The following is a 27,819-nucleotide window of genomic DNA, read 5'->3' as shown; positions in this document are numbered from 1 at the left end:
AAGTTGACACAATGCAATTGTAGTGTTCTGCTATAAGGCAGTGACGGCGTTCCATAGCATTCTCTTAATCAATGCAGTATTTTAAAAAAAATCACCCTAAGTGGCGTTTTTATACACTGATCACGCAAATATGATAAACGCATTGTAATATTTACTTTAGATTTTTAAAAGACTACAAACACTGTAAGGATTCGGAGTTTCATTCTTGTACTTGTACTTTAATTTGTAGTTTAGACAAACTACATGTCTATACCACAGGCACTTGACGTTACTTCGCATTATTTTTTCTGTATTAAAAAAAATTAACCTCATACCTAATAAATTAATACACTGTTTCTCATATTAAAAATAAGTAACCTCAGGTGCCTGTAGTCTATACATCTTTAATTATTTCAATAAGCAGTGGATATAGGTGGTTAAAGATTTATCATTTGCTCTTGACACATAAGTAGAATACTTTCATTTCAGTTTTTTATTCTCTCAAAACCAGATTACTGGTACATATAATGGTGATATAAAGGTAACAACAATTGCTGCAAACCTTAGTAACGTAACCCATATACTTTTAAAATTCATTTAATGTAATCTAACAACCATGCAAGCTCTATGATAAACGTGATAACTTTAACTTTTCTATCGTCAACTTCCCTTACTAATGCAGCAATATACCTTCATCATCCCATATGGAGTTTATACATCTCTCAGTTGATTCGATACGCAAGAGCATGGTCTACGTACAAACAATTTCTACAACGAGGTAAATTACTGACAAAACAAGTTGATTAAACAAGAATATCAGCAGTCTCGTCAAAAGTCATCATTTCTTACGTTCCACGGTCGATACAATGACCTTGTCAGCAAATACAAGTTATCACTGAGTCAAATGCTGACGATTTTCATACTTATTGTTGGTCCATTGTTTATACACTGCATTGACGACGGATTTTTCCGTTCGATCATGACAAGAATCACACGGTGGGTGTGATCGGTCGGCAGGGGATGCTCACTCCTCCATGGTACCTGATCCCACCTCTTATGTTTTAGAGGTCCGTGTTTGCTCTTCTTCTATTTTGTATTGTTTTATGGACTATTGATCTTGAATACTGTTCGTTATCTCCATATGTTTCATGTATTAAAAATGGATTTAAAGCAAGGACATTTTATAAAAGGAAGAAAAAAAACATGATGAGAAGTTATCGATGAAAATAAAAAAATATATATAATAGTGTATTTTAAAGCCTTGAAAACAGTTAAAGATTGGGTTTTGAGTCTATACACAAATATTCAATAACAACTGACAATCAAATGAATTAATGTGGAAACAAGCGCAAAATTCTCAAGAATTCATTTCTAAAGTTAATTTCTTACTGTAACTTACAGTGTAAGTATTTGTGTGAAACAAGTGCAAAGTGAAAGACGATTTCACTGAAAGAAAAATAAAAGTTTTCAGACAGCAACGTAATGTAAAGTGCCAACTTCCACTAAAATCAATATATAAACACAGTAAGGTTAAAGAGAGACAACTAAACCTGTTTCTAACAAACATAAATATTCAGAACTTGCTAACAAGTACCAGAAGACAAAGTTAGGAGGCATCAAGCAGATCATATAGTTAAATTATGCTTTTTGTTTACATAATAAAGAATTTATCCATAATTGACAATGTTCGAGTCCCAACCTTCCAATATAGCATACTTCCATGTATATTCAATTAGTATGCATTTCCTCCGTTCATGTAATTAACCATTCTTAACTCCAGCATTTGAGAAAGAAATACATTATCAATATACATAAAGTATTTTAAGGAACCTTAAAATTCTTGTGTTGGGTTGTTCCAGTCTTTTAAAATAAAGGACACAGAAAATAAGGTGAAACTATAATTTTATTTTAAAAATATTTATAATTTTTTATTTTTTTAATACATGTATTTTCTAAAAGTTGTATTAAATAGGATACATGTATGAAAGTTAAATCTAAAGTACAGATCAATGCCGCGTGAAGTTCTTAATTAGCATTCTAGAACTATAGTTTCACCTCATTTTCTGTGTCCTTTGTTTTAAAGGACTGAGGAGCAATATTAAAACCATCTATTCTTCTGTATCAAATAATCCAGTAGTGAAAAAAGAATTAGATTACATGATCAGTACGTACTGGTCCCTGCTGACAAAGCAGGTAACAACATTGTCTATGTTTGTAAGGCTCATTATATAAATTGTATTTTAGAATAATTTGGCTTTAATTCTACAAGTAGTAATCCAACTTATACTCATCGTTCCCTTTCTAAGGAAGAAATTCTTCAAAATCATATGTCAGTTTTAAATTATTTTCAATATTCAAAAGAACCAAAATGAATTTGAACTACATGTACCATATATATACTGGATTCCGAAACTTCAAAAGAATCCTTACAAACAAAGATACATGTACATAGCTGATTCCAGTAAATGCTTAACCAAGCCCCTTTCTTTACTCCTCACTAAAATATTAACAGAAGTGAAGGAGAAACTTCAAGAGTACCGTCCAACAATATATTCAAGAAGTGGTATAAATCAGATGTGGATACTTAAGAATTCCAATTAAGGAACTTTTGGACAATTTGAAATCACAAGATTTTACCAAAATCAACAGCTTGAAAACTTACGACATATCAACTTTAAACACAACTATTCCCTACGATAAATTAAAGTCCAGACTTTTCGATATCATTGACAGTTGCTTTTTCAATAAAAATGGAACTCGAAAAATTACTTACCTTGTCATTGGTCATTTGCAAAATTATTTAGTAAAAAAGCATTCTGATTGTACACATAAGTATTCTAAAGACGACATAAAAAAGATGCTTGAGTTTCTGATTGACAATATCTATATTGTTTTTGGAGACCAGGTCTTCCAACAATCTATTGGAATTTCCATGGGTACTTATTGCGTCCCTTTATTAGCAGACATATTTTTGTATTCATATAAAGCAGAACTTGTGCAAAATCTTATGTGTGAAAAGAAGAAAACACTTGCTGTGGCCTTCAACTCGACATTTACATGTAGATACTAGTATATCAACGACGTACTGTCAATTAACAATCAAATGGTGATTTCCATTCTTATGTCGATACGATATATCCTGGTGAGCTTGAGATAAAAGATACCACAGAGTCTGACATATCTGTTTCATATTTAGATATTTCACTAGAAAAAGACGTTAATGGTAATCTAATAACCAAGCTCTATGATAAATGTGATGACTTTAATTTTTTTATCGTCAACTTCCTTTACTTATGCAGCAATATACCTTCATCACCTGCATACATGTACGGAGTTTATATATCTCAGTTGATTAGATAAGCAGGAGCTTGCTCTACATATGAACAATTTCTGCAACGAGGTAAATTATTGACAAACAAGTTGATGAAACAAGAATTTCATCAGTATTGTTTAAGGTCATCATTTCGTAAGTTCCACGGTCGATACAATGACATTGTCAGCAAATACAATTTATCATTGAGTCAAATGCTGACTGACGTTTTTGCAGCCCGGAGGACCGGGCTGCTCTATACATATAAGTTTAAGTGTTGGTGTATGGTGATTGGGGTGGGAGAAGTTATTTAGAATCAATGTTTTTCTAAACATTGAAAAGATCGTTAATCAGAATGTTCTTTCCCATTCTAAATTACAAGATACATAATATACTTACTTACATAAAGTGAATATGTAAAAATGAATATGTTTTACATATTTAATATATAAAGTTTCTTATCATTTACTATCAAAAAACCGACAGATCCCTTTTTTTAGAACATCGAATTTTACTTCTCGCATAAAAACGCACTCTGCATAGTTCATGTTTTATATCCTAAAATTGGAAAATAATACATTTTTGAATATAGGTGATGCATGTGTCTAACTTCAATCTATATTTTATACTGCCAACATTTACATGAGGAATTCATCAAGTTTAAAATGGTACCGTTTTGTTTGATTTTTATCCGACTATAAGTTTTCAAAATATTTGCGACTATCATCGCCATCAATTAGACGCATGCCTTTTCACACATATCAAAGCGGTTTGATGATTAAGACTCATTTCCATTGTTTACTTTATATATTTCCCGGGCGACAATTGATGGTTACATCAATGTTTACTTGTTCATACTTGTTGTTAGTCCATTATTTATAAACTCCATTGACGACGGATTAAATTCCGTTATTTCCCGATCATGACAAGGAGCACACGGCGTGTGTGACCGGTCGGCAGGGGATGCTCACTTCTCCATGGCATCTGATCCCACCTCTGATGTTTTGGAGGTCCGTGTTTGCTCTGCTCCTATTTTGTATTGTTTTATGGACTTTTGATCTGGAATACTGTTCTTAATCTCCATATGTTTCATCAGTGTTACCATACTTTATTTTCATGAGTATAGTATGATTCAACAATATTTTTGAAGTTACAAAATGTTATTAAAATCGCCTTATGCATGTTACATGATAAAATATTGCTAAAAGTTCTTTTCCAGTAGTGTGACACAGAAGTTAATATGGCCATAGAATGAAAGTACTGCTTTTGTTGTTCATTTGGTTACAGTGACATCTAAAAAATACTGAATTCGTGGAGAGTTAATGAATTAAATCCAAATAAACTTTAGCACACCAGTATTTCCCCTTTATAAATAGAACCAAGGCAGACAAAATACTACACACTGCTAGTAAAGTCAAGATTCTATGCTTACTGCCTATTAAAGTTTCCACACACGAAGCCGATGAGGGGTTTAAGTCGTTTTTATATAGAAAGGGGTGATAGTGACGTGAATAATTGATCAACATTCACTAAACGTCTGCTGCAGAATAACGGATGGTCCGCCATCATTTCCCGGGGTTTCTGGGATCGATACTCGGCGTCACAAGACGACAATGACCGCGGCTCCTGCGTGTGTCCATTGATTGAGAAAGTGATTTAATCTCTGACAGTTTGACTTCTTAGCTAGTGAAGAAGACAGTTTTCCTTTATCCTGCTTTTAGAGCAGACATTTTTCTTTATAAAAGAAATTATTGTGAAATTGTGTACGTTATTTGTCTTTAAAAAAACAATGCATACCGGTATATTGACCGTATTATTGTAAAATCATCCTGACACGGAGTTCGCAGACCTATCAATTTTACCAGATTTTTCATTAGATATAAAAAATACGAAATATCTATAATAATTACACGTGTTAAATCATTATAGGTAATTAAGTATTTTTTTACTAAAAGCTTCGGTAAAATTGATAAGTAAAAATAAAACATGCAAACTCCTGATCTCGGTGCTACCTGACTAAAGTATATTTAATTTTCAAAAAATCTTACAGGTGACACCATTACTGTCTAACTTTTTCCTTTGCCATTTACATGTATATATTGCAATTAATTGTTTGAACTGGAAATACCATTTAAAATTCTTCCCTACAAGGTCACTACAAGGTCATGATGTACATTCAACACACCTGTAACTTTTAACACCAAAGAACAAAGATGTGTTTGTATTGTCTCTTTTTATGCTATCATAGACTTCAATGAAAATGTCAAAAAACATCACACTTACATTATGCATGTATGCGTAATGCTAGCTATCGCTCGTAACATGGTTCTTGTCCATCCTTAGGCAACTATTCCCTATTAATGTGTAATTCTTAATCGGTCATTACTTCATATCTAAAATCTTTATATTTAATTGTAAATCGATTATTAAAAAAGGAACTGTGAATCTGGTGGACTTATCGACATATCCAGGAAAAATTAATTGCATGTGTTAGACCATGAAGATGTTCAAAGAGACTTCGTATAGTTTGGTTAAATTTTGCAATTCAAGCACTTTCTAGAATATATATATTAAGCAGTCACAATAAGCATTCATAACAATTTACCTATTCTTAGCTTTAGATTACATAAATCCTCCAAGATACATGTATGTAGCTTGGTATCAATTATTCATTTGAAACCGTCTGCTTTCAAGTCTTTGTAATTTTTTCAAGTAAAACGTGTCCTGAAGGTAATTTCGAACCAAGAAAAAGATAAGGGGGAAAACATGGAAGATGACATCGTCTGAGTGTGTGGTCTAAAGACAAAAAAGTAACTAATGGCAGGGATTTCAAGCATTCTTCAAATCAGCAACGTGATATGATGTTCATTATCTCCCTTGTGGGTTTCTATATTTGTCTTAAAATGACTGATAAAAAGCAAATTGAGTGTTGTTTATTTGAAAAAGTTATGTCATAGTTTATTGAAATGGCAGCTGCTGCTTTATATTAGAGAGCAAGCTTTAGCCTGATGAACAAATAGAGGCACTCACTGTAATGAAGGAGCGAATATCCTGAATTCCTAAACTCAGAATGTCGTCTTGAAAAGCTAAATTATTTAAATGAGTGCGCCATTGCTTTTAATTAAATCATCCAGTGTATGCAAATAAGGGTATTGTTGTGAGATGGGATGTAAAGTTATGAATCCTGAACTTTTAATTTCATTATTACATTCCCTTTTAACAAACACATACTCTCTCTCTCTCTCTCTCTCTCTCTCTCTCTCTCTCTCTCTCTCTCTCTGTTAAAAATTATTTACAATGCTGCCCAAAAGTTTGCCTTAAAAAGAATGAGCAATAAAATGAGCGTGCTGACAGTATACTTAATTAATAAACATGGGATTTCTTCCAGATATCAGGAGTAGTTTTCTTTTTCATTTTTTATTATTCACAAAATTCATGAAACATTATGGGTATGATTTTACTAGTATTCAAAATATTTAAGAATTTTTAAAACATTGAAAAAATTATTTACATGTGTATCCGTTTCAAAATTAGATTATTCGTTACAAAAATAGAATATATTACGCGTATAATACATCTTTGTAGTTCTAAAGATGGCCATAAATACACAATAATTAGAGATTATTAGATGATTCCAGAAATACTAAGAAAAACAGTGAATCAAAACGATACACCTCTTCATCAAAATGCCAAGATTTTATACAAGAGGGCTATTACTGGACCAGAAAACACTTATCTATATTAATACAACAGGACTATTCTCATTCCTGTTGTCATATAAGCCCTGAATAAAATGATTACCATAGCGTGCCTCTGTTAATTTGATCCTTGCATATAATAACACAAAACTGTAATCGTTCCCCTAGAGTCATAGCTCGTTATCTTTATATCGATGTTTTATTTTCAACTTCCTTTGAGTATCTGTTTTAGGAGGTGTTGGTAATATAACAAGAAGACCATGAGCCAGTGCTCACTAGTAATACCCGTGGCAAGCTCTGATGTAAATTCGGTTCTGACCGAGGCACGGATAAACAGGAACTTGACATTGAATTCGTACGTACAAAAAAGGAGTCCCACCACAAACCATAAGGGTTCAAAAAATTTCAAGGATCCGCGATGAGTAGTTGCTAAGAAAACAACGAATGAAAGAACGAGGGCGGTTTTGATTGGCATTCGGTAGGAATCTGGGCGTAATTGAAAAGTGAAAATTTGATCGACATGTCACATAAAATGTTATAATTTTTTTTATTTATCGGGTTCCTGTGCAACAGGAAAGGAAAATATTTTTTCCGAAATTGAGCTTTGATTTGCTAAAAAATAACTTGAAAATTGGCCAGATCAGACATTTGGTATAAAATGGTACATTTTTAAACACGTTTTTCTAATTTTTTTTTCTATCTCTGGGTCTTCTCTCCATGATTTTGAAACGTTGTGTGTATTTTAATTCAAAGAAACGAATACACGTTTTTAAAAAATGGAGAGAAGACCCAGAGACCACGAAAAAATGTACTTTTTCCCAAAAATGTTTCGTTCAAATGATTCCTGCAGATCACAAGCCAAATGCGCCCATCTTCTTTGGATACGGACAGGTGCACGGATAAACAGGAAGTTGTCATCGGATTCGTGCAAAAATGAATGCCACCATACACGTCAAACAGTTAAAATTTCAAGCATGCTAGGAATACTTAGTATGGAAATTTGTTACGAAGATACAAAAACACAAAGTTAAAACAGTATATCTCCTTTCCTTCGGAGCAGGTATAAAATAATAATTATTGTAGAGTATATTGTAAAGTTTTTCTTATCAAAAGGCCATTGAAAAAGACAAAAACAGCATAAATTTTCTATGCATCATATATTTGTTTTTGAAAAATGAAAGCCTTTATAGTTCGCTTAAGCCTTTTTGCATTTTTCTTGAACGCACTCAAAGTGTTAAGCACAATGCAGTATAATATTTTCATACTTTCTTAAAAAAACAACAACAAAGAAACACTATATAACATAAGACCCTTGCAAGAAAATTAAAATCCTATTCTTCCTTGTGAATAATTAAGCAATGGTACCAAAACGTAAAAATCAACACCATAGCAGAAACTGTTTTTAAAACCTTGTACTGATATCATGGTTTTTATCACAGCGTCAAAACCTATTGATAATTGGAATCCATGTAACAGGTTAGAACGTAGAATTTTGAACTAAGACATTAAAATCCTAATTATCAAAATCATAATGTTTAGTTTCAAATACTGACCAATTTAAGCAGGAAACTGCATATTCATATGTATACATGTATACAAATACAAATGTGTGTCCAAACTTATCTAAAAATACACCTTTAAAACATTTGAGATATAGCAAGTTAATAATGATTTATCATACTGACATGTAAAATGCATAATTCGAGTAACATTTTTAATCTCTATATGGTTGTTACACTATTGGAGGAAGAGACCTTTTAAATCATGTCGGACCAGGCTTTAATCTGACAAATGCAACCGATTATTGTCTTTTTATGCCCTCGTAACCGAAAATCCGGGGATGTATTATACTTTTTGCCATGTCCCTCCGTCTGTCTGTTTGTCCGAAAAAAAAACCTTCTCAATTACTTTTGATTGGCTGGAGGTTTTGCTTTTATACTTCACAAGTATATTCCTCGTGACAATTCTTGACTTTGGGAATGAAGATATTTGACTTAAATATGACAGCGGAGTCTGATCCACTTTCACATTTTTTCCCAACCCTTGGCCATTACTTTTGAACAGTTGGTGCTTGGACTTTCATACTTTACATGTGTATCCATTGTGACAAGACCTTAGTGCTGAGAACCTTCCATTGGTATAAATATTTTTGATCTTCTGTCCTTAAATTGACCCTGACTGTACCTTTTTAGCAGTTAGTACTAGGGCTTTCATATTTCACATGTTTATTTCTTGTAACAAGACTTTCTTTTGGATACTAACAATTTTCACCAATGTCGTGTTTATATTAACTTATCTATGCTTGATTTATTCTTATCCTGAAAAATGCAATAAATGAAAACTGACTTAAAGGACCAGGGTTTTGACTAGTATCCAGAACACAGCAAAGTAAATGGAACAGTTCCCTTATTGTCCTACAATTAAATTGAGCACTCCCAATTCCAGTAATACATATTGTTTATAAAGCACCAAAATGTTCACAAGATACAAGGGTTTGGTTCTCGTACATATCTTTTTTTCCGAATAATAACTTTACACAATCAGCTTAAAAGGTTGTCATCCGTCATCACTAGTAATTGCCGTGACATGCAATTCATTTGCTAGAGCAGCATTCCATCTTCTGTGATGGATACCTTAGGGAGGACGTCAAAATTTGCTGCATTAATCTACCATAACCTTTAGAGCCGTTTTAATGTCTGCTTTGTCTGGTACCAAGGTGGCATGTGCTGACGTTGTTGATTTTTAAGTTTCTTTGGATTCGAGATTTGAGGTCGGAGTAACAAATAACAGATTCCAATCTGACCGGGACAAATAGAGCACGCTTAGCTTTTTTTCGTTTTTTATGCGCCCGAATCGAAAGATCCGAGGCGTATATTGTTTTTGTCCTGTCTGTCTGTTTGTCTGCAAACTTTAACCTTCGTCTTAACTTTTGGACCATGAATGGTTGAGACTTCATATTCAGTATGCTTACTCCACTAACTAAGCTCTTTCATATGACACCAAGGTCAATGACCTTGTGACCTTGACTGTGTCCTATATGCTAAAAATAGCTTTTTTGAATCTTCAGCATAACTTTTAAACCATGAGAGATAGAGACTTCATATCTGGTATGCATACTTCACGAATCAAGTTCTTTCGAATGACATCAAGATCTGTAACCTTGACTATGGCCCATATGCTAAAAATGTTTTTTTTTTTTAACTTTCTTGCCGCCGGGCGCATAGTGTTTCACAAACACATCTTGATTTGAATATGAATTATGAAGTACAATAGGTTAAATACATATACATGTAGGGCTCGGGATGTTTTCCCTTCCTCGGCACCTCATTCCGTCTCTGGAATCTCCAAGGACCAGTGTTTAGTGCCCTTTTCACAGATTTGCATTGTTCATATATTTTAAAGATCTCTAAGTGTTCGTTATCTTTACTTTTGTTATGTGTCAAGTTTAATTTCATATTTAAAGAGAAAGCAATCTCGTTCTACTGATATACCGGTACATGTACGTATCTCATTCCTATGCTTAAATATACAGTTATATCTTTGAAATACAGATTTTACAAATTCATAAATTTATACAAGACATTGTTCATCTAAGAAAAATTCTAGTAAGCATTTACTTTAATTATCTTTAAAACACGTAGGCTGAGGATGTGGTCCAGCTGCTGGACATTAGAGCGGGCAGAATCTCGGAGAAATAATTCTACGGAATTACCAATATGATGAGTGTCATGTCGAAATCCCATGCGAGTGACAAAGAGAGTTTAGCGAGCAGATCTGTTGCTTGGTACTTTGAGTGGGTATTTGTGAAGTAGCAGGATCAATTCTGTCCAGGAAATGGTAATGGACTCTGCGAGATCTCTCTCCCTTTGAGCTAACGGAGACCCCAAGGTTGACATATCCATTATTTACATTATCTCTCTAGATCAACCACAATGTTTCTAATTTGTTTTACTGTTTCAATTTACTTGTTAAAACATTCACTAGTATAAATATCTCTTTGTGTCGACAAGCTTAGATCAAATGTAGTTCCTTACAAAAGGGATAATAAAAAGTTTTGTGTAAACTTTTTTACACAAAAAAGTCTTGAAAGTGTATGGTAAAAGTGGTGAAAGTCTTGTTTGATAAATCGAGTAAAGTTGATGACTTTTTGCATGCAAATTTTTTTTATCATTTTGGATAGCGATTTATTATAAGTTAAATCTACCTTCTGTATTCACAAAATCAAACAAAGTTTACAATTTACTTGTGCTCTATCAGTAAGACAAAAAAACAGATGACCCTACTGCCCTATGACTTTATACGCATAAATCAGTCACTTCAGCAATATATCGATTCACTGAGAACGGTTATTTCATACTGTTGATGTGCTGGGCTAAATATTGTCCTAATTGGAGCTATATCCTTTTAAGTCACTTTAAAAATGCATTGATTTCCATGTAAGTCGAAAGAATTCGCCGAGATCGCTTTCATACTGAACGATACAGTTCAGAAAAGTGAGAAAACAAAAGCTATCCCTGCGGATCACGGGATACGTGCTAGCACTACGTCCGTGGGGAGATAGCCTACACTCCAGGTTTCCGCCGTCGTATAATAATCAATGTTATAAAATTGTTCGGATTTTCTCTCTACACTTTGGAGTAATAAAAGACTGAGAGGAAATACTGTATATAAAATAAGACAATTTTAACCTATTTTTCTAAATCAAGAATCATTTGCAAAGCGCTACAGACGTTGCATATACCATGAAGTATGTATTAGTATATGCTTCACTTAGGAAAACCAAAAAGTTGAACGGCTTATCTTGATATAAGATGCCTAACACCTTGAAAATCGATCACGTGATGTGTCTACTCACCCGGGAAGTTCCACAACACAGCATGGCAGCTTTCCTGATAATCCCCGAAATCCACAAAAGACGCATGGGGACGAGGCGTCATTCCGTCTCCCGTATAACCTACCACCCCCCTTGTGATGTTCCCTCTTATTGTCTTGGTGGTCAACTGATAGATTTTCTTGGCCTAATACCATGCCGTATCGCAGTCAGCAGATTTTACGGTGACTGCTCTTCCAAATCAATCGTTCTTTTTTTCGTAGAAAGCACAAGTAATGATTATTGCACTTATTAAATAACGGCTGGTGATGAACCTTTCGTGAATAACCGCCGTATACAGATGGAATTACAACTGTGTCACGATTGTAGATCAAGCTACTACAATCGCGTTAGCACCATGTCTTGGTAACTACGGGCGCTGTAACTCCATGAAAAGTATGCTACAGTGTTCAGTGAGTGTTGATACTGTCCAAGTGCTGGAACCAATTTGTCACCAATGCTGGTCTTGCAATCTTGCCTGGATCAATTATAATTCTCTCGCCATTAAACCAAGACTACGTATACACAATTTAGTAATACTTATTACAGGTATCGATTTTCAGTTTCTATGGCAACTATGCAAGTTTGATCACAGGTTAATAGAGTCATAAGCCCGCTACCTAAATGTCACTCATCAACAGAGACTTTGGAACACACGGGAGCTCCTCTAATAACCGGAAGTCGGGTGCATGTTTGGTTTCGCAGACGAGAAAATTTGATCGAAGATTTGGCGGGAGAAAATAAGCAAGATACTGATGCTGTAAAGGAGGGGGCTGATCAAACAAACGCTGGCAGTTATTACACACTAAAAATAACGGGGCCTGTTTTCTTTTGACTTTAATCAAATTTAATTATCAGTGATGGGTTTAATTTGAAATTGATTTTGGAGAGAAATATCATCTGCCAATAAAATCAGCTTGCAAATGTTTTGTGTTACGTAACCGTCTGTCTTACTTCATTTAAATAACAATAAACTGCAATCAAGATATATATATATATATATATATATATATATATATATATATATATATATATATATATATATATATATATATATATATATATTGCTTGTACATCTAAGAAGAGCGGCCGGAAGCATGCAAGAGCTTTTTTCAGGAATGGAAGTTAAATTAAGGGCTGACCCGCTTTTTCCCCGATTTTATTTTTGCAACCTGTTTTTCCGCGACTATACTCTATATTTGCAGCTGGGAGTTTTCAGTATATGTTTTGGATATTGTTCATACAAAAAAAATATGACAACAAATGTATTAATAAACGTATAGAAAGGTTAATCTTTTAAAGAATAGAGATTTGTGTTACTGATGCAGCATACAATGTAGATAAAATATGCAAAGCAATACATGTAATTTCAACCGTGGCAGCTTGGCAGGGGGTAACAGTTTTCGCCGGGTTAATGTGTAAGGTACGGGAAAGAGTTGCTGAAAATATATTCGCGGAAAAGTAGTATAATTGGCCATAGAAAAGCGGTATCGAATTGTGGCAGAAATGAAAATGAAACTGAAAAATAAATTAAGTTTATTAAGTGAGGAGTTTGATGCGCAAGAACCACTACTGATAAAAGCATGCAAGTACAATTGACTTTTTTTGTTATTTTATCAATAGAACTCACATAATGGCTTAAATTTGGTTGTCATTGGTTCAAAAGACAGTGTATAATTAAAACTGATAAACATGTACATTATACATGTATTGATAATATTGGTTATAAACAAGTGCAACATTGCATGCAATATTTGATTATACACACATTAATTTTATATATATACATGTATATTTATAAACACCTTTAGTCATAAAAGAAATACATTGTAATTAAAATATAATGCATAAAACAAATGTTGACATATGAATGTATGACATAAACAAGAATTAAATCAGCATATGAAAATTTACGCGTCAGTCCTTTTCATTTATTTGAGAATTATTTCTTGTGAGATGTTTGCGTGTAACGCTTTTTTTTTGGTACACATATTCAGTGTTAATTGTCCCTCATGCGTAATTTCTAGCTTTTGTTTGCTACTCTTGTAACAAAGTTAATACTGTTAAAATACCACAAATACTAAATTTATATTAAATAAAAGCAGCATGCAGTGACAAACATTTTTCAAAACACAGATAAAATAGTATAACAGATACATGTATATACAACTAATACAAAAGTATATGAAACAGAACGTAATAGATATTGTAACAGCAATAGTCAGGATAAAAGCACCTCCTTTTAGATACCCTGACAGTAAAGAAAAAAAAACCATATTGGAATTTGTAATATTTGAAACAATTTCGAAAGACTGGCTCATAACAAAATATTTATCATCACATATTATTCTGAGATATGCATATGATTATAGATAGACATGTAAAGTAGTAGAAAGTTGATTTTACATCACAACTACTTACAATTCAGAAAAAAGTTTCATTATTGTAAATCAAATATTTGCAGGATATGCGAATATTTAATGTTAAAAAAAAACTTGCTTTGGATTTTTGTTTCTACAATAACATATCAATATGTCTTGCAGGAATTTGGTGCTGATTTTTTTTAAATGTCAATGGCTACTCCAGGGCTTGGTGATGAGAGCGCTCTGTTGTTCCCTTCCGTTTTACCAACAGTGGATTAGATTTATCTCCCTTTTTGGTGGCATGGAATTTCCATGCTCCACTATAGCATTCCACCTTTATAAAGAAAAGAATTGATGTTTAAACATTTCTTTTTTTTTTAGTCAATTTGCCAGGTTTAACACTCGAACTTTGTTTCCTGCAGGTAACAGACAATTTTCAGGTTAGTTCAAACATATAAACTTGCTGTCAACTTCAAAACTGTGAACAAATCGATCAGCAATGCAAGTATATATGCCCGTGCCCCTTAATTAATTATAAACATTAATGTCTAGATAGTCAAGTCTACCAGATAATAACTCACATGAATAATTGATAAATGTGATTTACACTAATATCTGCATGCATGTAAATATTCTTTTAATTATTTTCTGTCTGGAGTTATATAGGTCTTACTGATTTAAAGCCTGACTGGCCTGTCTTTCAGCACAGTTTAGAACTTGTATACATGTATATATATACATTATATAAAGAAAGAGACTAATCTTCACTTACGGGAATTAAGTTGTCTTTTTTGTTGTCCTTTTCTGATTTCTCCAGCTCCTCGGCTGACAGCAGAGCTAGGCGGATGTAACACACAATCTTCCTGGCTACCTCACTCATTGGTTTGTTCAGCACAACCTGTATTGAAAATCAAATATATTAAACCTTTCCAATGTATATATCTATTTAAAAATAAATAACATAATTTTGCTTGCTACTTGTTGGAAGAAAATAATTCTTAAAGTGAAATTTTTTCACCATATTAGTTAAATGATTAATGCTAAGTCTCATGCATTCAAGGAACCCATTTGAAAATGAATTCGAAGTTTGAAAAAAAATTCTAAATGTCCTTCAAGCTAATGAGGTGTATTTGCTGGCTGTATACAACATCAGACATTACTTAGATTTAACTTGTTGTCTGCAAACCCACTGCTTTTGAAAATTCTTAATTATAAGAGGGGTAGCACAAAATATCAATACTTACAGCATTGACTGTGGCCCATTCTTTGATGTATTTGATAATATCAGACTCGTCTACCATCAGATCATCTGACTTTAGGATCTCTATTAATGCATCTTCTCCCAGCTCTTGGAATCCTTTTGATTTGAAAACATTCTAAAATAGACATATTAAAATCTTGTCAAGGCAAAATCAAACTCCGTAACAAGGATGTTTTAAGAAGTGGGTGCAACATTAATAATTATTAGCATTTTATATTCCATTTTATTGATAAACAATATTATTTGAAAGAAGTATATCAAATCCATTTGTAGTTATTGTATTTGAAAAGTGTATCTTTCTGCTTAGATTTCCAATTATTTGCACATATTCATATTTAATTTAAATTCTGTGATTCAGTTGCCTACAGTACCTCGGTGTGCTCCTCGATGTATCGTAGGGTGTGTTCCTTCAGCTCTTGTTGACTGTAGGTCACTGCTGCCTGCATACAGTCACAGGCATTCTGAACACTCAGATTATCAATAAGGAAGTCCCCACATAACTGAAGGAAAAGAATTAACCTAGTAAATCTAGAATGATAAGCAGTTTTTGTGATGAGATTATGAAGTGAACATTAAACTAATTTATGTACATGTATGTAATCAAATATGCAGTGTACTGATATGACTTCTCTTTTACAAACATATTCTGTTGTTTAATTAAGGTTGTTTAATGAGAAACTCCAACTTTATTTACCTTTCTGAGTTCATCCAGACCATATTCAAGGGCTGAAGCTAAGGTGTCAATAGCCTATAATTAATTGCAGCATAAAATCAATATTTTGCAGACTTGAAAGATATGCTTGTTCATAATAGACTGGTGTATAAACATCTACAGAGATTTTTCTGATATGCATGATAATGTGCTGGCATTTAATTGCTTAGTACATGCATGCAATGTTACTTTTAAAAAATAACAATCTGAACTAAGAATCAAATACATGCATGTTTGTATATTTTATGCTATTAATGCTTTAAAGAAGAAATTTTATTCAATAACATAACAGAATATTTGTCATTAAATGTGTACTTACAATCTTTGGTGTCAGAGTAACACAATTTGTATAAATAAATTCCATCATGGCAGTGAAAATTTCAGGTGAGATGTCAGTCAGTACAAATGGTACATTGGCATTCTGAGCCCCCTCCCCGCGCTGGGCTTGATCACTGAACATTGCCTTGAACACAGCACATCGTGTGGACAGAATACATCTGTGAGCATATATTGGTTTTCTGTTAGGTCCTATCAAGAATTTGATGTCACTGAAAAAGTAACAAAGATAATTTAAAAATCTGAATTTTTATTCTAAATATTAAAAAAAACTTTTCTAAACTTTCAACTGAATCATTTTTAAAGAGTGAAATAAATAAGAAACAAGTTTGTTTGTATGGAGAAATCATGTATATAATCCTCCATATTTTACACATATACCTAATTGTCCGAAATATCTGACATTTTCAAGGTTTTTTCATGGATTTGATACTTTACATGCCAGAAAAGAGTAAAATATCAAAATCGTAAAAAGCCAGGAAAATGTCAGATATTTCTGACTATGAACCTAGAAATGATTAATATATATTTTTAAAAATGTTTTCTGTATCATACTTTAATCATCAAATTTAGATAAACATAAAATAATTCACAATATTATATTAAAACTGAGTTCAGTGATTTAGTGCAGGACAGTTTATACATTACATGCATGGTGCAAAAGGTATGGGGTCGATGGATGAATATATATTGTATACTATATTTACATGTATTAATAGGTAGAATGTTCTTTTGTTACAATGATACTTGTAAACATACTACGGTCCCGGTTTAATGGGGGCATGTCCCGATACACAGTTAGGTTATTCTATAACTAATAATCAATACACTGAGTGCTCTTAAAATGTCTACAAAGAGCTTAATAAATAAGACATAAGTAATTATGCAGAACGCATTATTTGACAACTCAATTAAAGATATGATTGTTACATTCAAAACCACTTTTTAAGGTTACATCTTTATAAGTAAACCAATTGGGAAAACAATTGAGCTTTTGTTTTCATAGTTTCACTTTTCATATTTCTAGTTTTACGCTTACCTGTGGTCTTTGCAATTCACCATCTTTTTCATTTGTGCTGCAAAGTCTAGAATATGTCCCTTCATTAATTTTTCGTTGGCCATTTTGTACCGAGGTAGCGAAAACTGACAAGTGAAAGTAGGAAAACCGTTATCAGATAGAGAAAGTTTACAGTGTTGTCAAGCACCTGCACCGGAAGTAGTATTCGAATTTTTTTTTACCTCCGAACATACGAGAGCTATTTAAGCAGTAGACAAGACAAGTAAACGTGAATGATGTAAAGAATGATGATTCCTTGACCCAGAGACTTAGATTTGAGGTTTCATTCTGATTTTATGTATTTTAAAAATTATTTCTGTGCTTTGCTTATTTATTCATCTGAATCTGTAATGTTACAGTGCTCTTATTTTCATTTTTTTTCCAAATAACACTGCAGAAAACATATGCAGAGGTCATTTATTATTCTTATGTAAGATAAATAATGTAAACTTAATATGGTTCTGTGCTCAAGTATTTAGTTAAGTTAATCTATTGTAGTTTGTTTGTAGATACCAGAGGATTAGCTAAGGGTTGCAGGATGAATTATGCCAGGTACCTCACCAAGATCAGTGCTGCCAGAACGCACTCCGCCATCAGAATTCTCTGTAAGTATATACAGACAATTTCCCTCCAAAGCCACTTCATGACATGACAAAATGTGCTGTATTTGTTAGTGGTGTATATTGATACCCCTGGCCAGTATTTTTTGGTTAGTGTTGTGTTCTTATCTCTCTCAGTCTGAGACTTAATTTTTTCTGTTGCATGCTCCTGTACTCTTGCTGTTACCATTGGTACATATAAAGTTGAAATAGACCTTTTTGCTAAATCAATGCAAAAAAAAAAGAAAGTCTCATATCTGTGAACCAAATGTAATTCCTCACAAACTGTTAGTTTAATTTTCTATCAAAATTCAGGATTAATTTAGCAGAGTGTCTACCTGTCATTGACAGACTCTTGGCCAGATAACTCAGTTGGAATAGGACCTGACTGGAGATTCAGGGGGCCAAGCAGTGGCGGATTTAAGGGGGGGCGCATAACCCCAGTTGTCAAAGTTAACATAAATCACAGTTTCGTCTACAAAATGTTAATATGTATACTCGGTAGACCTCATTTTTACCCTACAAAATCTCTAGAATCCAGGAGCTTCCGGGGGCTTCGCCCCCTGGGCCCCCACCAGGGCTTTGCCCTGGACCCACTGGGGGCCTCAAGGCGGCCCCCAGACCCCTTGCCTACTTTTAGCGCCCCCCCTAACTTCAAATCCTGGATCCGCCCCTGCCAAGTTCTAATCTATTGTGGTCTGTCATATATTTCTCTAGCTGCAGAACTGTAGCATTATTTGAATTGTCTGTTGGATTGTAGAAAATTAAAATCAAGCGAGTTTATCACCTGTAGAGATGACTATAAAGGGTTGGGAGATGGATAAAATATACAGATTGGTTAAAGAATGTGTTTAGAATTAGGGAGTGAAAGGTACTTGCTGGAAAGTGGAGAAATTCTCCCCAAAAGTGCACAAAAAATATTGCGCCGTAAATTGCACTTTTTTGCAGTACAGGATCTGTAGCGTTATGGTCAAAGACTAATATATAAAACCATATGCTGTAGTTCTGCAGCTTATATTTCTCCTCTCTTATTACACAAGACTAAGTGATTAATGCTGTTGATAGAGTTTCTATATTTTATTGTTTACTCATCCATTTCATGCCCAGGACACTGAGGACAGTCAAGCTGCAAAACTCTAGCTATCTGCTTGAGAAAATTCAGTCAGATAAAGCAGAGATCTACAGATCCATGCATTTTAAAAAAACTTCGATTTAACAATCCCCCCTTTTTGTCACTTGCTTCAGGTATTGTTTCTTGTATTTTATGCTTTCTCTCGCTTTAAGAATACTTGTAGTATCTTTAATAGCCTATAGGCCACCTGTTAAGTGGCTACTTTCCAAAGTTCAGTAAGGTGGACTCTTAATTAAGCAGGTTTGATTGTAAACTAATAGTTGGGCATGCATATCTTTGAAAGAATTCATGACATTGTATAATTTAACATAAGAAGTATATTTGTCATTCATTGCTTACAAAACAAGTCTGCAAAAGAATGCCTTTCAACTAAGATCATATTAAGACTTCTGGAGGTCATACCCTTGTATGGAAATAATAACCAGTGTTCACCTTAAAGTTAGGGGAGATACAGTATGCTGCTGAATTTTATTAGCTGACAAGTACTGTGACTATGCATATATTAGTATGTTCTATTTTCAGAACCTGGTATATTTGAGAAGCTATTGAACCGTAATTTGTAATCTTAATATTTTAGAAATCCTTCATTGTGGAAATTTAGTTCAATATTTCAAGTTTTTAAAAAGAATATCATGGATTATAAAAGGTTTCTAACAAATCATAGTCTTAAGAGAGAGGATAATTTTTTACGAATTGTATCAATGGTGGCTTCTAAAGGTAAGATCAAATAGCGATTTATATCAATTTAGATAAGTATAAATGTTTTAATGAACCGCTTTAATATCATTCTAAAATGTTCAAATATTGTTTTTCATTGTACTTATCTGGAAAGATGTATAAATCAACACCAATACAAATAAATTTGCAAAAGTGAATGCATCTATATACATTTATGAAATCCTGTTAATAGTTTAATTAGCTAATTTCATCATTGTCATAAGTGACCTGTTAACTATAAAGATATACAGTGAAAAATTGCTTTCATGTGTTTCTTTAGTAGGTTAAATTACATGTAGGTAGTAGATGAATAAGATATATCTGGGAAACAATGATGTGCCCATATGGCAGCTTATAGCAAGGATTGCAGTTTCTCAAATGCAAGTCCAACTTCAAGGTCAAAATCATTGGTATCCCAAGAAAGGTCTTGTCACAAGAAATACACCTATGAAATATGAAAGGTCTAGTACTAACTGTTCAAAGCTATTGCCAAGGTTAAGTTTTTTTAAAGTGGGTCAGACTCTAAGATCAAGGTCAAAAAGTCACAAATATTTATACCCCATTGAAAGATCTTGTCACAATGAATATACATGTGGAGTATGAAAACCCTGGCACCTACTGTTTAAGTTATGGCCAAGGTTAAATTTAGGATTTTTTTAGTAAGAGTGGGTCAAACTCCAAGGTCAAGATGTCAAATTTGGTGGTGCCATAATAAAGGTCTAATGTCATAAGGAATACCCCTGTGAAATATAAAAGCCATAGCCTCACCCACTCAAAACTTACAAGCAAGCTTTCAGGTGAAAGGTTTCTGCAGACATACAAGACAAATATATTGACTGTCAGGACAAACACTATATACCCTTGAATCTTTGGTTAGGGGGGCATAAAAAGCATAATGACTGGAGACTATCAGATTCACACCCTGAATTTTTGGTTTTTGAAACCTAATACACATGTACAGAATCTATCAAAATAAAGCATTAGCAATTTCTATGAGTATCACTCTTGAGGTACATGTAGAGTTCACATAGTAGATCATCTTTAACAGTGGGGTTACTTTGAGAAGCATCAAAATTAAGGAAAAATATTTTAACGACATAATATGATATAATAAAAATTTTCAGAGAATGTTTGTTCTTTTTTCCATTTAGAAAGACAAATAACTAACTAACTACTTGGTTACAGAAAAAAAGATTAGTGAAAAAAAAATCTAAGTTTGGAATAAAAATGTCAGAATATTTTTTGCACCTTTATTGTATGGTAATAGTGAAATTTGAGGGAGGACAGATACTATTTTGCATGCATACAAGTGAATCTGAAACAGCTAAGGAAAAATCCTTCAAGAGTCTGCATGACAGTGATTTACCAGGGAATATTTATTATTTTCTATTGTCACAGCTGCTATAGTACAGGAAAACCCCTCTCTGATCACCATGGCAGGAGGTATGCCAAATCCACAGACATTTCCTCTTCTTGATGCTAGTCTTACACTCAGGTGAGAGTTAGACTTACACTCAGTTGAGATGATGCTAGTCTTACTAGTTACACTCAGGTGAGATAATGCTAGACTTACACTCAGGTGAGATGATGCTAGTCTTACACTTAGATGAGATGATCTAGTCTTACATCAGCTGAGATAATGCTAGTCTTACACTCAGGTGAGATAATGCTAGACTTACACTCATGTGAGATGATGCTAGACTTACACTCTGGTAAGATGACGCTAGTCTTACATCAGCTGAGATAATGCTAGACTTACACTCAGGTGAGATGATGCCAGACTTGCACTCAGGTGAGATGATGTTAGACTTACACTCAGGTAAGAGGATGCTAGTCTTACACTAAGGTGTGAATATGCTAGACTTACACTCAGTTGAGATGATGCTAGTCATACACTCGGGTGAGATGATGCTAGTTGTACACTCAGGTGTGATGATGCTAGTTTTACACTCAGGTGAGAAGATGCTAGTCTTACACTCAGGTGAGATGATGCTAGTCTTACACTCAGGTGTGATGATGCTAGTCGTACACTCAGGTGAGATGATGCTAGTCGTACACTCAGGTAGACTTACACTCAGTTGAGATGATGCTAGTCTTACACTCAGGTGAGATAATGCTAGTCTTACACTCAGGTGAGAAGATGCTAGTCTTACACTCAGGTGAGATGATGCTAGTCTTACACTCAGGTGAGATGATGCTAGTCGTACACTCAGGTAGACTTACACTCAGTTGAGATGATGCTAGTCTTACACTCAGGTGAGATAATGCTAGTCTTACACTCAGGTGTGATGATGCTAGTCTTACACTCAGGTGTGATGATGCAAGTCTTACACTCAGGTGAGATGATGCTAGTCTTACACTCAGGTGAGATAATGCTAGTCGTACACTCAGGTAGACTTACACTCAGGTGAGATGATGCTAGTCTTACACTCAGGTGAGATAATGCTAGTCTTACACTCAGGTGTGATGATGCTAGTCTTACACTCAGGTGTGATGATGCAAGTCTTACACTCAGGTGAGATGATGCTAGTCTTACACTCAGGTGAGATAATGCTAGTCTTACACTCAGGTGTGATGATGCTAGTCTTGCACTCAGGTGAGATGATGCTAGACTTACACTCAGGTTAGATGATGCTAGTCTTACACTCAGGTGAGATGATGCTAGTCGTACACTTAGGTGAGTTGATGCTAGTCGTACTCTCAGGTGAGATAATGCTAGACTAACACTCAGGTGAGAGGATTCTAGTCTTACACTCAGGTGAGAGGATGCTAGTCTTACACTCAGGTGAGATGATGCTAGTTTTACACTCAGGTGAAAAGATTTCCTTTATTTGAAGTTAGTCATACTCGGGTGAAAAGATGCTATTTTTGCATTCAGGTGAAAAGATTTCCTTTACTTGTTTGTTATAAAACTCAGATTAGATGATATATATAGATGATAAATACACGTCTTTCTTATTTTTTTAGGTTTCTTATTTATACTTATCCAAGGGTGACTTTCATAATTTTTTTTTAAAAAGGGATGGAACAAAAATTGACTTAGATGCCAAAGCAATGAAAAGTGCCTTACAGTATTTACCAACAAAAGGGTAATAAATTATTGAAATCTTGGTTCAAGTTGATAAAAATGTGTGAACATCAGTACATGTATTAACGAAATATATATAATCAAACTGCAGTTGTGAAAAAATTCACATCTATGTAACACTTCATTCTAACAAAAACGAATGGTTTCTCCATTTTATGGTATATTGTCAAATTGATTTTTTTTTCTATGTGAATCGGTGTTGTAGGTTTCCACCCTTGGTTAATTTTCTTCATGATCTACAGTATAAAGTTCACAATCCTCCGACCTATGAGGCAGTTAATCACCCTGGTCAGATGGACGTTCTCGTCACCACAGGGAGCCAGGATGGCCTGTGTAAGGTAGGTCTCACATAATTAAACAGCAGGTAAAAATTCAATGGCGTGCTAGGTGTTCACTGTAGAGACAATTAAGTAGCATAACATAATGTTTGAATGCTGAAAAAATGTCTTGTCATGGTGAAGTTTTCTCTTTTGAATTGATGGTGATAAAAATTATGATTTAAGTGAAATGAATCAAACAATCTGCAAGATCCCTTTCCCTTTGACCTATACAATGCAGTTGAAGACATATTGGTGCTGTAAAAACGTAATCGAAGAATTCATTCAACACTTGCTTTATATTCTTTCACAAAGGTTCTGTATTATAATATCTTATCAACTAGGATACAGTTATTCTATTTATGGAGTTTAAAAACAATAAACTTTACATCACCTAATCAAATTTGTCTTTACTTCTTACAGGCTTTTGAGGCTATGGTAACAGAAAATGACAAAGTTTTGGTGGAACACCCAGCCTATTCTGGAACTTTAGCAATTGTGGGTTCCATTTTATAGTTCTGATCCTTCAAAGTTTTTCTATCTGTTAACTGTATAGTTAAATTGAATTAAATTGTTTTTAATTTCATTTTGAAAAAATTGAGTGTGTTTTGCTGAAACAGCTATTTTTTTATTTTTTTTATTTGCATGATCAAAACTAAAAATGCTTTTGAAATATATTTATGAAATCGTAAACATGTGTATAATTCAAATGATCCTTTATTTTTCCCTCTGACCATAAATGCATACATTTAAAAGATCTTGTTGAAGATAATAGTATTTTCTATATTTTTATGTTTTCAGGTGAAACCACTCACATCAAATTTAATCCCAGTGGAGTCGGACATTAATGGCCTGAATCCCTCATCTCTACGTCAAGCTTTGTCCAGGTGGTCCCCTACTGAGGCCAGACAACCTGGGTCTGATGCCCCCAAACTCCTGTATCTGGTCCCCAATGGAGGGAACCCCACAGGGGCAGGGCTTACACTGGAGAGGAAGAAGGAAATTTACAAGATTGCTCAGGAGTATGATCTGATCATCCTAGAAGATGATCCCTATTTCTATCTGCAGTTTACAAAGGTAAAAGGGAATTATTTACCACTGAGAGTGCCTGTGTCTTGTTTATACACTGCATTATATTTTTGATCAGTTGAGAAAGAAAAAAATCTTTATTAAAATGTTTAATTCTTGGATTCATATCTAACTGATACCTTAATCATGCTTATGTACAATATTATCCATATGTTAAGAAAAGCCATTTCACTTATGCAAAATAAAGTAAATATTTTTCCCTTTAACAGCCAAATATTTTTTTCTTGGAAGAAACTTATTGTTTCATTCTCAGAGAAATATATGGGGATAGTTTTATTAGAAATGCATACAAATGTTCATTCCTAAAGCTATTTAATTAAATGAGTTTCATGTTAAATTTAAGCCATTTGTTCCCAGTTTCCTGTCAATGGATACGGATGGTAGAGTAGTGAGATTTGATTCCTTCTCCAAGATCATCTCCTCAGGGTAAAGAAATTGTCTTGAATGCAATGTGTTCATGTAGTTGTATCTTTCAAACATAGGAAAGAGATTAACATAAAAATAAGTTAATCCTGTTTGAATCGATCTTATTATGCTGAAAAACACATGTACCAACTCCCAATATTTTTTTTCATTGATAGAATGAGGCTGGGTTTTGTCACTGGACCGCGACCTCTGTTAGAGAGACTGGAGCTTCATCAACAGTGCTCAGTGATGCATGCTAATGGGATTTCCCAGGTAGGGCTATTTATAGATTTTTACAGAAATTTTAGGCATTGATATAGGTTTAGATATGTATATGTAGACATAGGTATGTCCAATGTCACCTAAGTTTTTTGCTGACTGTCACTGGATTATTTTAGGCAAATTATCACGTGGTTAAAGGCATACTCTCAGAAACCCAAAATACTAGAAATTTATCTGAGAAACTTAAAATACATTTAAATTTATTCAACATTGCAGAGGACATGCATACATGTATGAGAGGGTTGCTTCATACTCAGTCTAGTATATTCAGCATATTAGTGTACATGAAACTTTTGTTGCAGAAGTCTATAAAAGAGTTTGATACAGACTCAGTGAGACTTTGAAGTCAATGTAAATAGTTTGAATCTGTAATAATTTTATGTTTAAGGTGGTTTTAAAAAAAACTGATTTTGGTTGTGTGTTGTAGATAATCCTTCATAAAATCCTGGAAAACTGGGGTCTAGAAGGATTCTTTAAGCAAACTGAAAATACAGTAGAATTTTATCAAAACAAGAGGGATCAGTGTCTAAAAGCCATGGAAAAACATCTGACAGGTATGTAATCCACTGGAATGTTGCATCCTAAAAAATATTATTGCAAGATTTATATCTCCTTGTTTCTCTGTGACTGTTTTCTTTTTTTAATGTTTCAGGTCTGGCAGAATGGTCCGTTCCATCAGGGGGTATGTTTGTTTGGATCAAGCTGAATGTGGAGGACTCGTATAAACTTGTGACTGTCAAAGCTCGGGAGAAGGAAGTCTTGTTTGTTCCTGGGAGTGTCTTCATGTTAGATAGCACTAAACCTTGTCCATACATCAGGGCCTCGTATTCTAACTGTACTGAGGAAGATATGAACACAGTAAGACTCTTTCTTACCCAGCATCCCAAGTGTCTGATGAAAAGTTTTGATTTTTTTCTTCAAAATTTTTTGGGCTGATCGATTCCTAATTGCAGTTATGAATATTTATTTCTTATTTTAGGCATTTCAACGACTGGCTGAAATATTACATGAAGAGAACTAAAATAAAAGTCAAAGCTTGTATGTTTTAACCCTCTTCCTGTGAAAAATGAGATTTTTATTTTTCATCACTTTTCAATAACCAATATTTGTGAAAAATTTAATTGATACATATATGCTTTCAAAATTTACCAGAAGGAAAAAAAAATTTCTTTTTTATTTTTACAGAAAAATGTACATATTTCGCATGTTTGTGTGTTCAAATTTGTGCATACATGTTGATTTTTTTTTTTTTGGATTGGATACTTGTAAATTTCTGTTCACATTACATTGTTGAAACTTGAACTTACACAATTTTAAAGTTTATCTTTTGACAGAATTACATTGTTAATTTTTTTTTATCTTTTCTGAATATATTGTACAAATACACAGGATCTTCAGAAAAATAACACTATTAAATATGAAGTTTATCTGTAAGACTTTTGAGATTATGCATATATACATGTACAACTGTGTCATGGTATTTATTTCACCACAAATTTACATTTGTTTACACATTTGTTTAGATTAATTTACAACTGTGAAGGATTATTTTAAGTGGATTTTTCATTTTATTAGATTCAATACTTGTTCTCCCATATTTTCAAAGGGACGCAAAAAAATTATGATTTAATTGTGTCAGTACTCTAGAAAATAAATTATTTTATAAATCTTTTACTTATTTTTCACCAGAATATGAGGACATCTATTAAGCAGAATTGAAAGCCATTTTATGATCATTTTTTAATTCTTGAATTCAGCATTAATACGTGCTATGCATGTAGGTCACCTGAAACTCCAGTTGACCTACAGTGTAGTTCTACCTGTTTTTGTCCACCCATTGTGGTGCACGTATATGTACTGTACTTGTTTTACATGTATATATTGTACAAGTCGTTTATGTGAAAATGTATTTCCTCTCTCTTTCCTTTTGTTCTTTATTTTTTTCTAAACTTCTTTCAAAGGATATGTAAAATTCATTATTTTAAATCGATACGATCATCCTGAAATGATCTCTTGAAAAGTACAGATTGCCTGTATGAGTTATCTTTCTTATAACATCATGATCAAAAAAAAAAAAAGAAAACTAACAAGATATATACAATGTATATTTCAAAATTGTCTTTCAAGAATTCACTGCATGGAGAGAATATGTTTCATAAACATTGTCTCTTTATTTTAAAGAAAAATTCCTTACATAGAGCTCAAATATACTGACACGCAAAAGAAACGACAAGGGCTTAATCAAGAATTTTGTATCTTTAAATTATGGATATCATCAATGCAGTTAACTTTTTTCAACCATAACCGTGTGAAAAAAAAAAAAATTGTTCATGCTTTTGATACATGTATTAAGTGCTTAAACTTTTTATCCATATATACAATGCATATATGAAGAAAAAAATTTGCATTTGATTATATTCGATCTGCTTGTATCAATTATTTTTATTTTTTCTTTGCTATGATGCTTAGAATTCAGAAACAATAGGAAGATTGATCAGCCATCATTCTGGGTATTCCAATGAATTGCAAATACTCTTAGTTTACTAGGCAAGTAAAATTGTTGAATTTTATTTGATTCAAGTCAATTTGGTCCTGGGAAGGAAA

At 33.4% G+C, this 27,819-nt stretch overlaps 3 protein-coding genes across 5 annotated transcripts in view; 1 reads left to right on the top strand and 2 right to left on the bottom strand.

The window, feature by feature from the left end:
• Nucleotides 1-12,251, bottom strand: part of LOC134254167 (rho GTPase-activating protein 100F-like) — a 36,539-nt gene extending 24,288 nt beyond the window's left edge. The window contains exon 1 of the mRNA XM_062736708.1: nucleotides 11,843-12,251. Coding sequence (XP_062592692.1) covers nucleotides 11,843-11,908 — 66 coding nt within the window. The 5' untranslated portion in view covers nucleotides 11,909-12,251. The remainder of the gene's footprint in view (nucleotides 1-11,842) is intronic.
• Nucleotides 12,252-13,387: 1,136 nt separating this feature from the next.
• LOC134254205 (BTB/POZ domain-containing protein 19-like) lies at nucleotides 13,388-17,769 on the bottom strand. The gene is made up of 7 exons (XM_062736754.1): nucleotides 17,569-17,769; nucleotides 16,513-16,741; nucleotides 16,176-16,229; nucleotides 15,853-15,981; nucleotides 15,465-15,596; nucleotides 14,993-15,118; nucleotides 13,388-14,554 (listed from the first exon to the last, which is right to left on the bottom strand). The coding sequence occupies exons 1-7, from the start codon at nucleotides 17,649-17,651 to the stop codon at nucleotides 14,435-14,437; spliced, it is 873 nt and encodes a 290-aa protein (XP_062592738.1). The 5' UTR covers nucleotides 17,652-17,769; the 3' UTR covers nucleotides 13,388-14,434.
• Nucleotides 17,770-17,780: 11 nt separating this feature from the next.
• Nucleotides 17,781-26,283, top strand: LOC134254204 (kynurenine/alpha-aminoadipate aminotransferase, mitochondrial-like). Of its 3 annotated transcripts, none has more exons than XM_062736752.1 (12): nucleotides 17,781-17,866; nucleotides 18,085-18,191; nucleotides 21,433-21,529; nucleotides 23,055-23,123; nucleotides 23,328-23,460; nucleotides 23,863-23,937; nucleotides 24,241-24,516; nucleotides 24,872-24,954; nucleotides 25,110-25,206; nucleotides 25,643-25,769; nucleotides 25,868-26,073; nucleotides 26,195-26,283. In XM_062736752.1, the coding sequence occupies exons 2-12, from the start codon at nucleotides 18,125-18,127 to the stop codon at nucleotides 26,234-26,236; spliced, it is 1,272 nt and encodes a 423-aa protein (XP_062592736.1). In that variant the 5' UTR covers nucleotides 17,781-17,866; nucleotides 18,085-18,124; the 3' UTR covers nucleotides 26,237-26,283. The 3 variants fall into 3 exon arrangements, with proteins under 3 accessions (XP_062592736.1, XP_062592737.1, XP_062592735.1); XM_062736753.1 differs by having other exon boundaries at nucleotides 17,786-17,866; nucleotides 18,096-18,191; XM_062736751.1 differs by lacking the exons at nucleotides 17,781-17,866; nucleotides 18,085-18,191 and adding an exon at nucleotides 19,904-20,034.
• Nucleotides 26,284-27,819: the final 1,536 nt, after the last annotated feature.

Source organism: Saccostrea cucullata, unplaced genomic scaffold (assembly GCF_032062105.1).
Source record: "Saccostrea cucullata isolate Sc308-1 unplaced genomic scaffold, CSIRO_AGI_Scuc_v1 ctg239, whole genome shotgun sequence".
Taxonomy (NCBI): domain Eukaryota; kingdom Metazoa; phylum Mollusca; class Bivalvia; order Ostreida; family Ostreidae; genus Saccostrea; species Saccostrea cuccullata.
The sequence above is the reverse complement of the archived record's forward strand: the minus strand, read 5'-3'. Positions and strand labels throughout refer to the sequence as shown.

Excerpts from the sequence above, each read along its gene's own strand:
- LOC134254205 (XM_062736754.1), bottom strand. The coding sequence starts at position 17,651 with ATGGCCAACGAAAAATTAATGAAGGGACATATTCTAGACTTTGCAGCA. Across the intron at positions 15,597-15,852 it reads ACATCGAGGAGCACACCGAG|AATGTTTTCAAATCAAAAGG; the intron begins GTACTGTAGGCA and ends TGTCTATTTTAG. Across the intron at positions 15,119-15,464 it reads AATGGGCCACAGTCAATGCT|GTTGTGCTGAACAAACCAAT; the intron begins GTAAGTATTGAT and ends TTTTCAATACAG.
- LOC134254204 (XM_062736751.1), top strand. The coding sequence starts at position 19,950 with ATGGATTATAAAAGGTTTCTAACAAATCATAGTCTTAAGAGAGAGGAT. Across the intron at positions 21,530-23,054 it reads GATGCTAGTCTTACACTCAG|GGATGGAACAAAAATTGACT; the intron begins GTGAGAGTTAGA and ends TTTTTTAAAAAG. Across the intron at positions 23,124-23,327 it reads CAGTATTTACCAACAAAAGG|GTTTCCACCCTTGGTTAATT; the intron begins GTAATAAATTAT and ends TCGGTGTTGTAG.